Here is a 15,565-nt window from a genome sequence, read left to right on the forward strand (position 1 = left end):
TGATAAGCGGATGCTGATCGACGGATGCAGAAGCGCTATAAATACGCCACCAGTGCAACGTTACATAATTTTGGGAAGAGAACGCACGCACGCACACACACGCACATACACACGCACAAACACACGCACACACAACTGGAGATAGATTAGAGCCGAGAAGACCTCTCGATGCATTGTCATTGCGTCACGTGGAGCGCCATCCTATAGGCTGTAGCAGCGGTGGTCCCCGTGCCTCCTCTCCTCCGTCAGAGGATTCGCGAGTCGTTGCTCCGACCTATTGCGATGAACCACTTCCAACGTCATGTTCAGAGCGATGACACCCAAAGTGTAGTGGGCTACGGTACTGTGTATTGCGCTCTACGGCAACACCGCGCCGAGGCTCGGATCAGGAAGTGAATTTCAAGAAAACAGAAAATCAAGAGGTAGAATGACATAGGGGAGAGGTGGAATAGATCAAGCTAGAAGGCACAAACCAACAGACGGAGGGATCGACCCAATCCTGGATCCTCTTTTCGGTTATTCGGGGACGTATTGGACTGCAACATGCTTATAAAGGAATTGTAAGTAGCCGTTTGTGTGGGTTTATTTCTCGGGATTCGCATTGATGTACAGGCAGCGTATCTCGCGCCGCCACTGACATTGTGGCCAGTCGCGCGATGGAGGGATAACAGTAGTGCAGATGGGGTTATCTCGCCATCGCTTTAGCTATTAATCTGTGCGGCTTTTACGCCACACATTCCGTACACGCGTAATACACACACATATCAGCGTTGAAAAGCTATTCATTTACATGTGCCAACCAGCAACCTTCCTTATGGGTGCTGTGCCCTTCACATTTGCATCACAAGTCTCGGATCAGGCTGCAACGTGGCCTTTCCAATAAACAAACCATCAAATATGATTTCAAATTCGGGCTTGGCTGATAACAAAATGCTTTGTGATTGATTAGTGTCTTGTGCGTGTGATAGGCAGAGGGAGCTATAAGGTGACGCGGCGCGTGCCCACATCCTTCCCGCCATGTTATTGATGGGCTCTGAAGGTGAAACCACCGAGTAGCATTCCTACCTGTCTCTGGAGGAATGGATGCTAAATGGTGTGTGCTATCTTGTTGACGGGTGTGCCACGTAGAGTGAATAGAACAACCCCCCGAGGAAAGGGAATATTGTGTTGGGTCTTCCATAAGCCGGGCTTGTTTGACAGATGAAGCGACGGCTTTCAGCTAGCATGGAGTGCTGGTAGCGAGGAGAGACATCTGGGCATTTCGGTTCGATGCCATTGCTATTTCAGGCCTCGTTGTTTGGCAGCATTATTTAAGCGCTGAATATCGTTTTAAATCAGCTCATTTGGTCGATCATTCTACAACATCGCCTCCGGCATCAATTCTGCCAAATGTGCATGGTGTCAATCCATGTATATGGTTGGTTTACTTAAATGACGTGGGGAGAAACAAGACTCGCAAGGCATGTAGAAATGAATGAAAGTCATGACTAAACTGAGAATTCACTCGCTGTCATACTGCAAAGACGTGCGATGTTCCAACGCAGTCACACGCTGAGTGGCACGAACGGGCGCGCACACAAAACACACACAACTTCTATGACATATACAGGGACAAGTGGCACTAGCGACCCTTGAATACAGAATAATTAAAGTATAAATGGCAAGTAAAACATGGACCAAATATTGGATTGCACTTGACTTTCAAGAGCTGCCACCTGCCAGGGAATTAGGCTGACACAGACAGCCTACCTGTAGATAATGTAATGTTTTCTTAAGGTCAAGTATTTATCTGGCGCGTATTAAACGCGTAAATAAACACTTAAAAATATGTCAATAGGCTTAATTCTTTCTTACTTAAAATGCAACAGAAGATGGGAGAATTGCAGAATGAATTCGATATTTACAGCTGGTTGAAGGAAATTGTAATCAATACTAAGTACTGGAGAATGGACCCCATTCTCTGAAGACCTGCTCCTCCTCTTCGTCTCTCTTCCCAAACTTACTGCAGAATCCTTTCCAGTGACTCTCATAGCAATTATTTTCCTCCGCAAATCATTTGGCATTCGACAATTGAATATTTCCCCAATTATAAGGTATAATATCAAAGAGCAACAGTATTAGGGAAGTATTATACTAGCACTGTGTTTGACAAGAACTTTTTTTAGTGCTTGCACATTATAAATTAAATAATAAGGAGATGTTCCAGAGAAGGTGTGATACTGACCCATAACACTTGATTCAGAGCTAGTGCGCTGCTAACCACATATCATACATAAATCACAACTTGTAATGCCACTCTTCCCTTCGACATGCGGTTCTATGCTCGGTTTTTCTCCCTCTCTCTCAGTTTTGTCCTGCTGCCCTTAGGCACAAATGCATGAATCACAGACAGAAAATTATGTTTGCTTGGGTTGAAAATATCTTTGAATTATGTGTTTGATTGCGTTGTGAGGGACTCAGGCTGAGGACTGACACATCCATCCCTACGATCAGCCGTTTCACTGCAACAGCAGGAGAGATTGTTCTTCTTGGATGAGCAAGACAAGGGTTTGAGAGTAACTCTTGTCCCTCTCCTTCCACAGCCGAGTAATCCTGCCTATCTCTGTCGAGGAGGTAAGTCACTTAATGTCACTTAATGCATCTTTATGTGTTGCATGTTGCATGCATATGTGCGTTTCCATCTATGGTTGTATTGTTGAGTGTGTGTGTGTGTGTTTGTGTAGCTTGTACTGGAAGGTCACCTCCATTCTCAAGAAATGTCTGTTGAACATCTGAACAAGCTCCCTTTAATCCAAGACATGTAGACTTGTAGAATACTGTTAAAGACAGTGTGTCTTTCACACATCATACCCCTTTATATTTTGTCAAAGGGAAAACATAAAAGGTTCAGAAAGTAATGACAAACGACAAGAAAGTCATTGTGCATTAAACCCTCTCTGGAATTAAAAGGTTCTGACACGAAGCACCTCAAGGCTGGTTTAGAGCTAGTCACTGCTGCTCCGCGTAACCCTAAGTCCTCACATCAATGAAAGCCTTGTTGTGTTGGTATGCCTCTGTTGCAATGATGTGCTTTTGAGCAGGAAAAGCCATGGGAACATGAGGTCAACCCACAACCTACTTCCACCCCCATCCTTTCTCTGGATTTAACACAATAAGTGTGTGTGTGTGTGTGTGTGTGTATTTGTTTAATTATAGTGCAAAGTTGGCATTAAAAGTTATTAGGAAATGAAAAGGAGCCTTTGTCCTGACTCTACACCTAAGTGCACAAGGAGCAGAACAATCCTGAGTTAGTTGCGGGGCATAGGGAGTGTGCAGCACAAGTGACCCTGCAAAATAAGTATGCTAAATAATAATATTATTATAAAGAAAGTACTTTTCACAAGGAGAGTAAGTGCAAAGTATTCAAATACTTAAGAATTAATTATAGATAGAAAGGCAAAGAGGAATAGAGCGAGTGACAGAGTGAGAACAAGAGTAAGAAAGTAAGAGATTAACCAGAAGATAACGTGACTGTAGAGAAGAAGAGCGAGAGCCAGGATCAGCGTGTTTAATCCATTCTTCTGTAGTTGCATGAATCACAGGATGCACATGTAACATGCCCACGTGAAAATAATGCATGGGGAATTGTTGACCAGGGGGATCAACCCGCGTGTGTTGCGTGGGTCCTTAAGATAATGACAAAAAAAAAATAAGAAAAGAGTCACTGTCAAGAAATGATAGAAATGTTTTAGATTTGATGCATCCTCATTTATTTACATGCATGTTATACACTGCTTTTGTATACTGTAGACTGTGTGCACAACAAACAACTAGGAGAGCATAATCAGACAAAGAGTTATAGACACAGTGTCCTGGTGGAAACTGCTAGAGGGCTCTCAAAATACTGGGAAACAGACAACTTGATGTATATTATGCATCAAAAATCTCTTGTATTATAAGACAGATTTATTCAGAATTGATTCATATGCCACATTGTTTAAAAGTCCCTATGAACATAAAACACGTTGGGTTTTCCATTGTTTACTTCCTCTTTAGGCTATATTTTTTCACAAGGACGTGAAGGTTAGACAATGTGTTGAAGTCATTAAGGGTCACCACAATTTTCAAACCAATCCCCTCTTGTTCTAACTCTCTCTCCCTCTCTGGGCTCCAGTACCAGGTCGGCCAGCTGTACTCGGTGGCCGAGGCCAGTAAGAATGAGACGGGTGGAGGGGAGGGGGTGGAGGTCCTGAAGAATGAACCCTACGAAAAGGACGGAGAGAAGGGACAGTACACGCACAAAATCTATCACTTGCAGAGGTAACCACACCATTTCCAGACCCATCCATATCCCTACCTGTAGGTATCACCATCCTTAGTACTGCACACATCCATACCTCTACCTGTGATATCACCATCCTTAGTACTGCACACATCCATACCTCTACCTGTGATATCACCATCCTTAGTACTTACACATCCATATCTCTACCTGTAGATATCACCATCCTTAGTACTTACATATCCATACCTCTACCTGTGACATCACCATCCTTAGTACTTACACATCCATATCTCTACCTGTGATATCACCATCCTTAGTACTGCACACATCCATACCTCTAGCTGTAGGTATCACCATCCTTAGTACTTACACATCCATATCTCTAGCTGTAGGTATCACCATCCTTAGTACTTACACATCCATATCTCTACCTGTAGGTATCACCATCCTTAGTACTGCACACATCCATACCTCTAGCTGTACCCACCATACTAGACCTTGCGGTTTTTCAGTGGTCAGCCAGCGAGTTAGTCGACCGGTCAGCCAGTCAACCAGTCCCCCATCAATTTAGTTGATCAGTTAGTTATTTTCTCAATGATTATTCCTCTTTTTTTTTTTAACCTCACAATACAATTTCATTTCACAATACAGTCAGTTTAAAGGTATCTCTCTCTCTCTCTCTCTCTCTCTCTCTCTCTCTCTCTCTCTATCTCTCCCACAGTAAAGTGCCCTCGTTTGTCCGAATGCTGGCCCCAGCATCAGCTCTGAATATCCATGAGAAAGCCTGGAATGCCTACCCATACTGCCGTACAGGTATAACTACTACTTATAATACTACTACTACTACTACTACTACCAATAATAATACTACTTATACCATACAACATAATGCCTCCCCATACTGTCGAACAGTATTCTTATATTCTTTACCAATTTCAGACATACCAAAACAATTATAACAACTACTGCTAATAATAACCACACTAATAATGGATCATATAATACTCATGTGTAAAATTAGTATAATGAGTATACATATAATAATGTATAGAAGGGATTTAATTGACCTGCTACCTTGAAGCTAGAAGCTGTTATAGTCACAGCTTAGATGCTACCATAGAATTACCACAGCATCTAACACAGGTGAAGAAGGTTAACCTTTGTCTCTTTAGATTGGAAAGGGTTCTGAATGGAGCTCTAAGGAGTTCTAAAAATACTGTAACTACAGACCAAATATTAGAGGTCACTTCCATACTCTCTCTCTCTCTCTCTCTCTCTCTCTCTCTCTCTCTCTCTCTCTCTCTCTCACTCTATGCCGCTCTCTCTCACTCTATGCCTCTCTCTCTCTCTCTCTCTCTCTCTCTCTCTCACTCTATGCCTCTTTCTCTCACTCTATGCTTCTCTCTCTCTCTCTCTCTTTCTCTCTCTCTCTCTCTCTCTCTCTATGCCTCTCTTTATTCTGACTCCCTCTCCCTCACCTTGAGGGAGAGTTGAATAATTTACAGTGCCCTGGGAGAGAGGATGGCTGCAGTTACAAGAGCTTCACGTACTGAGATTAAACACACACCAACAGTTACGCACACGCACAAGCATACCCACTTTAAAAGGGCACATCCTGTATCAACAGAGTGGCATTTTACCCCTTGAGTTCATATCAATATTATCGCTAACCTTCTTTATCTTTTGTTTTCCCCCCCTGCCACTTCTTGCTTCCTCTTCATGTCCTGGACCCAACAGTTATCACTGTAAGTAACTGGCCTGCTTGGCACACATAGTGTTCTGACTGCAGACGTGTAGTAAGATATACTTCCCCAGAAAGAGGAGAATGTAATCTAATCCATGGCAGTGAAATAGAGGAGGGCACAATCAGCAGACACCAGTGTGTGTACGTGTGCGTGCGTACCTGCGTGTGTGTGTGTGTGTGTCCGTGCGTGCGTGAGTGCGTGCATGCGTGTGTGCGTGCTTGAGTGGGAACCACAACGCCTATAGACTATCCAATGTGGAAGGGAAGTACAATATTGTTGAACCAAAGTTGAACAAATACTGTTATCTAGCTTTGTAATGTACACACACTGTCTGTACATGGCAAGGTGGTTGAATAACCCCCTGGATGTGTTTTATGGTAGTCTCGAACACACATGACATTGCTTTATAGAGAAAGTACACATAGTACACACATACACCAGTTATTAAAACAGTGCTGATAAAGTACCAGCCTCTAGCTATTATCAAGGCTGAATGTGTAACAGTACCAGGTGTCCCCTAGGTAACAGGTCTGACCCAGGTGTAACAGAACATATATTTGTGAATAACTGCAGTCATTGACTCGCTCTATGACCATTTCCCTTTCCCCCAGAACGAGTACATGAAAGATAACTTCCTGATCAAGATTGAAACGTGGCACAAACCGGACATGGGCCATCAGGAAAATGTGAGTGACTGTTACGGGTATGCGGGCGGACAGCTGGTGGAGTAGTGGCCAGGGTTTTCGACTCCCAGTGGAATGGTGCTGGGTTCGATGTAACCACATCCCGCTCCTCCATAAAATGCACCTGTGGTCAGCCTAGGTCGCTTTGGATACAAGTGCTTAATAAGAACATTTTAAGAGATTAATACATGGAGGTTGTCTGTGTTGTATCAAGACGTTCTCCTTCATTTTCTGTGTTCTATCATGTAGTTCTAGGAGTGATGTTTTGTGTTCTATCATGGTGTTCAAGGAGAGATGTTCTTTATTCTATTATGATGTTCTAGGAGGGATCTTCTGTGTTCTTTCATGGTGTTCTAGGTGCACGCTCTTGATGCTGATACCTGGAAAAAGGTGGATGTTGTGTACATCGACATCGCAGACAGGACCCAAGTTGAGCCCAAGGTGAACCTGGTTCAATTGATCTAGGTTGTCCCTAATGATTAAACTGAAGCATCGTTACAGCAGAGAACAGTGGATGTCTAATTCTGAGTCTCTCTCTCTCTCTCTCTCTCTCTCTCTCTCTCTCTCTCTCTCTCGCTGCAGGACTACAAGCCAGAGGAGGATCCCTCCAAGTACAAATCAGTCAAGACCAGCCGGGGGCCCCTGGGGCCCGACTGGAAGGTTCAGTCTACTTAATCACATATCTATCAATCTTTCACCATGTCATCTACCTATCTATCTGTCTGCCTGTCTGTCTGTCTGTCTGTCTGTCTGTCTGTCTGTCTGTCTATCTTTATATCCATCTCTCCATCCTTCCATCTTTCTATCTGTCTGTCTATCCATCTATACATCCATTTTTCTACCAGTCAATATCCAGAATCCAGCAGAAAGGTAAGTGAGCTAAATATATCCAAGTGGATTCATGTGTAGATGTATTGAGCTCACCTACCCTTCGGATCAAAGTTGTTCATTTGCCGACTCGTCTGACCTCTCCGACGCTGTGATGTCGTCTTTCAGAAGGAGCTTCCCAAAAAGACAGACTGCCCACACATGTGTGCCTATAAACTGGTCACAGTCAAGTTCAAGTGGTGGGGTCTGCAGAATAAGGTGGAGAACTTCATCCAGAAGGTATGTTAGTTGTATAGGAATGTAATTGTGCCGTCACTTTGTCATGACGCTTGTGGTCTTCAGTGTACACATGTATTACTGCAGACAACAAAAAATGCAAATATTGTCGCCTGAACAACTCAACGAAATACATCTATGTGCTTTGTGTGCTACGTCAGCATGTCTGGATGTATTCACGGTGGGTGGTTTTGTCTTCAGTTTTTCCTCTTTCTCTTTTTCTGAACAGCAAGAGAAGCGTTTGTTCACTAATTTCCACCGCCAGCTGTTCTGCTGGATCGACCGGTGGATTGAACTCAATATGGAGGACATCCGTCGTATGGAGGAGGAGACACGCAAAGAACTAGACGAGGTCAGAGCGCTCAAAACCAGAAGTTACCAACCTTAAAACCAGGAGTTAGCAACCCTAACACCAAAAGTTAGCAACCTTAACACCAAAAGTTAACAACAATAACACCAGAAGTTAACAACCTTGCCAAAAAACACCAGAAGTCAAGCGAGTAGGCACGGTGAGAATCCTTCAAACCAGAAGTTAGTAACCTTTAAACAAGAGGTTAGTAGCCTTAACTCGAAAAGAAGAGAGCCAACTGTCAGGTTGGCACCTCTGATTAAAGTTTTGTTAGGAAAAAATGAAGGAAATCGATGTAAAGACTATATTCATGTCGTGTGGCTTTGAATTACATCTAGACAAATTTAAGTAGAGTAACGTGGACACAAAAATACGTAATTTGACACAAATGCAGCACAAGGGGAATACACCACAGGACATAACTACATTAGTTTGTTATTTTAAGAGCAAAAAATAACCTGCATGTTGCTGTTAAAAGCTAGACGTTAGCAAACTTAAAAGCAGAAGTTAGAATCCTCAAAGCCAGAAGTTAGCAACCATAATAACTATTATATAGTTATTATGTATATATAAAATGATTGATTAAAAAAAATCAAATCAAACTCAAAACCAGAATTCAACATGTAGACCAGGAAAACGCTGGCAAACATCTTCAATTCTCCGGTCGACTAACTTTAGGACGATAATTGCCTTGTCTTACCTTCCCTTACCCTACCTTATCCGGTTTTAAACATCCATCTTACATGTATTCAGTTTGTTATAGATGAGAGTGAGAGATATCAATGCTGTCTGTTGTGTTGTAGATGAGAGTGAAGGATCCAGTGAAGGGCATGGTGGCTCTAGAAGACTGAGTGTGTGAAGGACTGTGACTGCTGTGTTTTCTCAGGTAGGAACAATCAGCCAGTCTGTCAGCATTTAATCCATTATCGATGACCTGTTTTTGGTGGATGGGTATAACCTAAAACCTGACTGTCTTTCTGACTATCCATGTCTCTATCTCTCTCTTTCTCTCTCTCTCTCTCTCTCTCTCTCTCTCTCTCTCTCTCTCTCTCTCTCTCTCTCTCTCTCTGTCTCTCTCTCTCTCTCTCTCTCTCTCTCTCTCTCTTTCTCTTACTCTCTATCTCTCTGTCTCACTCTCTGTACCTCTCTGTCTATGACTCCCTTCCTCTCTCTAGAACAGACCGGTAATCCCAGACACCAGTGGATTCACATTCCCCTCCCACTCAAACTTACCCCAGATCTGTCCCGACCAATGAGATGACCCCAGATCGGTCACCACCGATGAGATGACCCAAGATCTGTCTCAATTTGTGCTGACCAATAAGCTGAGCCCAGATCTCCCCCGACGAATCCACCGCTCCGATCCAATCGTACAGTATGGATGTTCAGAGGCCCAGGTCAAACCGGAATATACCTGCTCCCCACTGCCCCCCTTCACACCCGCACAGACATACGCACACATTAACCAACACTCTTACACTCCCAAACACACACACACACACACACACACATACACACATTATCGTACACACAATATTGGACACACACACACACACACATAAACACACACACACACACACACACACAAACACACACACACACATCCTTTGCCAGCCCTGCCATCCAGGATAATTCAGTAGCAACACAGTAACAGTCCCTGTAAGATGTCAATCATCCCTCTTTCTCTGTCTCTCTCTTTAGTCCCCTCTCCAAACCTCCCCCCTCCCTCTAGCCCTCTATCAAAACCATTCTTAAGAACAGAGAATAGTAAAAAGTGTCTCTGAAATTTGGGATTAGTTTCTATCTAAAATATTTCAATATCCCACAGGTGTGTGTGTATATACTAGTGGGAAACTGAGTCATTGTGTTGAGATACACAAACAGGGTTTTTAAAAGATGATTTTGTCTGTATGTTTTTCTGTTGACGTTTGATTTGGTTCTAAGCTGTTTCGGCCTTCCTTTGTGTTCTGACTTGTTTTGTTTCTTTGCTTGTTTCTTGATTTTTCATGACTCCTGTTACAATTCCTGTTCTCCTCAAATTGCTTTGTGTGGGATTTCATTTTTTTAATTTTATTTGCTCAAATGAAGATTTACTTTTACAAATGAAGATTGTACAGTGGAGATAGATTTATCGATTGATTGATTGATTGATTGACCAATCAGAGAATATCCTAGTTTGACGAGTACATTTTCATTGGCTAAGAAGTTTTTCCGGGCAAAGAGTAGAGGCCGCATGGTGCAGATGCTTTGTGAACACACTGTATGGACTACCTGGTGCAGTGTCCTTCTTGGTACATATTATAGGTAACAGAGCAGACACTCAACATTACAACTGAACCTGGATTCCCCTCTAGTAACCATTAAATGTCAAAGTGAATTGTCATTGTTTGCAGGTGGTGTATTTGTATTATTATAATAAGAAACGTATGTGTTTATTTAAAGCTTGTGTGTGTGTGTGTTTGTGTGTGTGTGTGTGTGTGTTTGTGCATGTATGTGCGCACGTGTGTGTGTTTGTGTGTGCGTCTGTTTGTGTGTGTGTGTGTGGTGTGTACGTCTGAGAGTGTATGCATCTGTGTGTGTGGTGGAATAGAGATTGTTATTTTTGTTAGTTAAACAATAGACCATTTGAAATTAATTAAGTGTGCAGGAAAAAATCCAAATCCATAAAAAAAACGATGGTACCCACAATTTATTGTGACTAGATTATCATATTTACAATTAAAAGTTAAATTACAAATTACAAAATTGCTTTTTCCTTTTATGAAAACACGGAGCATAACAGACTCACTTATCACCCAGATAGAGATAAAAGGTGTCGGCCATCTTGCATTGTGGTATATGGGGGCATAATGACACACTTTATAAATACCATGCCCTCCCTCCACCTACTCACCATCACTGGATGAACATTCTCATCCAACTATAGCAATAATCAGCACGTCCTTTCCGTTATTTGTAAATACATTGAGCTTCTTCACTCTTCCTCCTTGATTCAATTTGTAAAGTAAAAATAGAGGATCTATAGGTTCCGGAGAATATTTCCAAGTATCAATAATCAGCTACGGCTCTATGATCAATACATGTGATCGACGCAGGAAGGCGGTATCTCCTGTCGAAAGTTGGACTGAGCTGTTTGTCATGTTGGTGTGTGGTGTGTCAGCTTATGCATGAATGTACAGGTGTGTGGTAGTACCGTGTTGAGGGTTCGATGATCAGTCGATGCCTAACTATTATGAAGGAGAACCACAGCCGTTTGAACGCTGTGGGCGTTAGCCACACAGGCTGACAAGGCTCACACAAATGATCACTCCCCATGTTATGTTAACAAATTGGTTACCTTTTGAGAGAGAGAGCGCTACGTTTAATTGGTTTAAAAGGTTTTGTGATCAGGTGTTGGTGGGGCTGAGGTCATCGGGGAGAGGCTCTGGGGAGAGCAATGCATCATGGGCGATATCCCAGGTCCCTTTAGACGCCTCTGAGTGGGGGAGTGTGTTGTTCTAGTGACCATGAGATCCACTATTCCAGCCTTCCCTCTTACTCTGTTTTCATTGTTTCAGGCCACTGCTTTTAGCCATTTGAACACCTTCTATCTGATAGTTTTAGGCTGACTTACTATCACTCGCTTTTTCTATCGTTCTTATTTTTTTAATCCAACCAATCATGTTGGAGACCGTGTGATCATGTGTCTAACCCTCCAACCCCCAAAACCCAACAACCCACCATCTGATCTTCACCTCTCTCTCTCTCTCTCTCTCTCTCTCTCTCTCTCTCTCTCTCTCTGTCTCTCTCTCTCTCCCTCCCTCCCTCTCTTCTCCATCTCTTCATCATTCAAACATGTTGATTAGTGTCCGTAATTGCCTACCAATTGAAATTGAGATTTGTGGATGTATTGTATGTATCGATATTGTATATAGTATATAAATTATTGTAGGTGAACACACATATATAAATATAAATATATATATATATATATATATATATAGATAAGTCCTGACTGTCCTGCCAAAAGTACAGCACACTCTTACAGCTCAATGATCTGATAATATATGAAGACATGGTCCCCAACGCCATGGTCACAAACAGTTTTAGGGCGCAGGGATGGGTCCAATGAACCCTGAGTTCTATGGATATGTTTACTGTACATTTCTGTGAGGAGGATGGCACATAAGACCATCTGGACCCCACGATGGCTGAGGACATCCTGTTTCTGTGTAATGTATGGACTTCCTGTTGACCTCCTGGTGGGTGTGAAGAAGACAATAATAAAAGGAAAGGGCAAATAAACAAGATGGTGACGTGTCCTTCCCGTCCCCTATAGCTGTGTGTTGTTGGCAGGATAGTGTGTTGTACCTTGTTTTTGTCATTGTAAAACGACATCGCTAACCCTAACTCAAGGGGACAAAATGGCAGCTCGTATCATCGGTCCGTTGATCCTTGTCGTTAGGAAGTGGTGTCGGACCTTGAGTGGAGGGTCATTTCAGGGTGGAGTTCATCCTCCAGTAGATAACTTCCAGGATTGGTTGCTTCGGAAAAACTGATTCTGCATCTTTCCAGACCCGCTTTCCTAGTTTGTCAATCTCTGTCTCTCTCTATCTGCCCTAAAGACTTGCTTCCTCTATTAATTTTCTGTTATTGTGAATTTGTGCCTTTTTGTTATCTTCCAATAACACGAATGTGAGTTGGAGAAGTGAAAATGAATTAAAGAAATAGAATCAAACTTCAAAGTTCCTCATCATTACCCATGCTGTGGTTTATCCGAATATAATGTTGTGACTTTTGTATATCATTTTTTCATGCACCTTTTACCACCTGAGGTCAGTTAGGTGTACCATCCTACCAAACACATAAGTCTACTTTATAAATTTGCATTACACAACATAGCTTAAGCCTTATGCAGGCCTACAATTAGACAAAAAGTGTGTTCCATAATATTGAGAAAGTGCGGGATTATTGGTGAACATAGGTTACCAAAGAGGCTTTAACACCGAAAATAGCATGCGTCATAGTGCTGTTAAAAAGCAGCTGTCCAACACACAGGTCCATTCATGAATGAGATAATACCTTGTCCCTTGCTGGTGACCAAACCAGGGATCATAGATTTGATCCGGGGTTGTGTGCTCTGTAACAAGCAGCGGCTATTTGGCACTGTGCATTTGGCGTAAGGGAGAACAGGTTCCAGTTTCCAAAAAAAAGTTGTTTATTTCACTACAACGGGACTCATAATAGGCAAGCAGTCGGATCTCTCTGACTCTTCTCCGGAGACCGCTGTAATCTGCGCCCAAGGAGTCTGCCGCTTCCACAGCACACCCCGGCGGAGAGCTGCAGAGACAGGTAGGGTGTGCGTTCCTTTATATTTGGACTGTCTTTCTGATTCTCCCTCTCGGTTGGGAAAATGATCACTGGGTTCAGTTAGCCTTTCTTTTTATATTTGTATTTCTACAATACAAACATTTGAGACTCATCATGCAGGTTCGATCTTCTAGTCCTACAGCACTTTAAGAATGTCATGTTAATTTCAGGCAGGCACTTTGTCCTATAATATTGAGCAGTGGAATTGTTGCTAATGTTGGAACACAAAAATACATAGCCTATATTTCTTAATGAGTAGGTCAGGCCAAACATTTTGATCATTATGGATCCACGGGGGGTAGCAAGGTGATAATTACAGATATGACAGGTGTATCAGCATCCTGTATTAGGTCTATATGGACCCGGTTCTCTATAATCTCAGGATTCTGAAGTGGCTACCGAAATGTAGGCATCCTTGAGCCTGAGATTCCTAGCTCCCATTAATGAAAATTCAATGTAGGTCACGCTGAATCTGCTGATAGATTCACTAAATATTGCTGCTAACAACATAACATAACCCCATATATTTCTTAATGTAAGATTTAAACATAGGCCTACTTATACATGAATATGTTTCACGAACAATGAGTGTCTCTTTGTAGACAGTAAATGATTGCATGCTGTTTGTAATACATCCATGGCCTCCACTTGTGACACGTGACATTTAAACCTCTGTAGTGTTAAGGATAAATACAGTAGCATGATGGAGGGTTAAACCACATGGAGGCTCAGACACCAGCCTTACCTGCTCCATCAGAGCAATGCAATCAAGAAATGAGTATTAATAATGGCTAAGTTAGTCTAGAGCGGGTTAGTAAGTGTTGCAGGTTTGTGTTATTGTATTTTTGATCGTGTGTGTGTGTGTGTGTGTGTGTGTGTGTGTGTGTGTGTGTGTGTGTGTGTGTCCGTGCCTTCTTGTGTGCATGTGTTTGTGTCCCCACAGTATCAGAGGACAATATGAGCACTGGAAATGTAAGCACAAGGAGGAAAGACAACTACAGGTGATAAACCACCACTCCATCATAGCGGTTCACAATCCATCGTATTCACAATTCACCATCCACACAGTCAGAATGAGTGCTTTAATCATATAACATATCAATATAATTGCTGGACACACAACCGACAGACTAAACACAGAAATTGAAAGCAGGGTTGCCATGACAACACGACATTAACACAAACCGACCAGAGAGATGGATGCATTAGTATCCTCGGTCTCATGAGCCAAGAGCCACGCATTGAGCTCAGATCTTCTCAAATATAGAGTCATGTGTTCTTCTCAACTCAAGATGGACGTTGATGGCATGAAACTATAGCGCCATGGAACCCCAACAAAACGTAAACAAAATACCAAACGAAATAAACAGAAGTGGTGAAGTGCAAAGGTACATTGAAATGTGGATTTACAGACATGGGCAAACTCTCTCCCCGTTGAGAATGTGAGTTTCTCAAACTTCGTAAGGAGCTTATCGGAAGCTTGGAGAGATCTGGAGCCACCGGACCACCAGTTATCAGAGGGTCTCTGTGTTGAAACACACATTTATCAGTCCTGTTCTTAAGAGGGGGTCATGTGATTCTGGCGTGTCTGACCCTCGTCTCCATGAGTTAATTGTATTGACCACAAATCAAAAAGCACCTGCAGGTGGCGATTTAAATTTGGTATGTAAAATATATTTGTATAGATTTTACTTATTTTGAAAAGGGCTCACTGTAATTGATTAAGGTCACAGGACAGAATCGTGTTTTATTTTGTATATTCTAAATCTGCTCTTGACTATTGCACTTATTCAATTAGGTAATCATTTCTTTGGCTTCTGGTGCCAGCTTGATATAACCACACAACCAAAGAAACCTTCAATATGTGCATTCATAACCTTTCCCCCATATGAGGAGAGCATGCACTCCGGCCAAAACAACCTATTGTATCCCCTCATTAAGGGCAGGGGGGTGTTGGCTTTTGTAGGACAGCCCACATTGTTATGTGGACTTAGCTACTGGTTAGGGGGTGGTGTGGCTAAACCTCTTAGGGTGTCACGCCGAAAAAAGATTTACTTAATTCTAGAAACAA

At 42.4% G+C, this 15,565-nt stretch overlaps 1 protein-coding gene across 1 annotated transcript; it reads left to right on the top strand.

Annotated features, from left to right (window-relative positions):
• Positions 1 to 258: 258 nt before the first annotated feature.
• Positions 259 to 11,931, top strand: pitpnab (phosphatidylinositol transfer protein, alpha b). Its single transcript, XM_079737773.1, has 11 exons — positions 259 to 560; positions 2,583 to 2,613; positions 4,154 to 4,299; positions 4,986 to 5,077; positions 6,583 to 6,695; positions 7,050 to 7,133; positions 7,275 to 7,352; positions 7,689 to 7,799; positions 8,026 to 8,148; positions 8,949 to 9,031; positions 9,321 to 11,931. Exons 1-10 carry the CDS (start codon positions 544 to 546, stop codon positions 8,994 to 8,996), a joined length of 843 nt encoding a protein of 280 aa, XP_079593899.1. The 5' UTR covers positions 259 to 543; the 3' UTR covers positions 8,997 to 9,031; positions 9,321 to 11,931.
• The last annotated feature ends 3,634 nt before the right edge of the window (positions 11,932 to 15,565 follow it).

The sequence above is a fragment of the Pollachius pollachius genome (assembly GCF_949987615.1).
Source record: "Pollachius pollachius genome assembly, chromosome: 6".
NCBI lineage: Eukaryota > Metazoa > Chordata > Actinopteri > Gadiformes > Gadidae > Pollachius > Pollachius pollachius.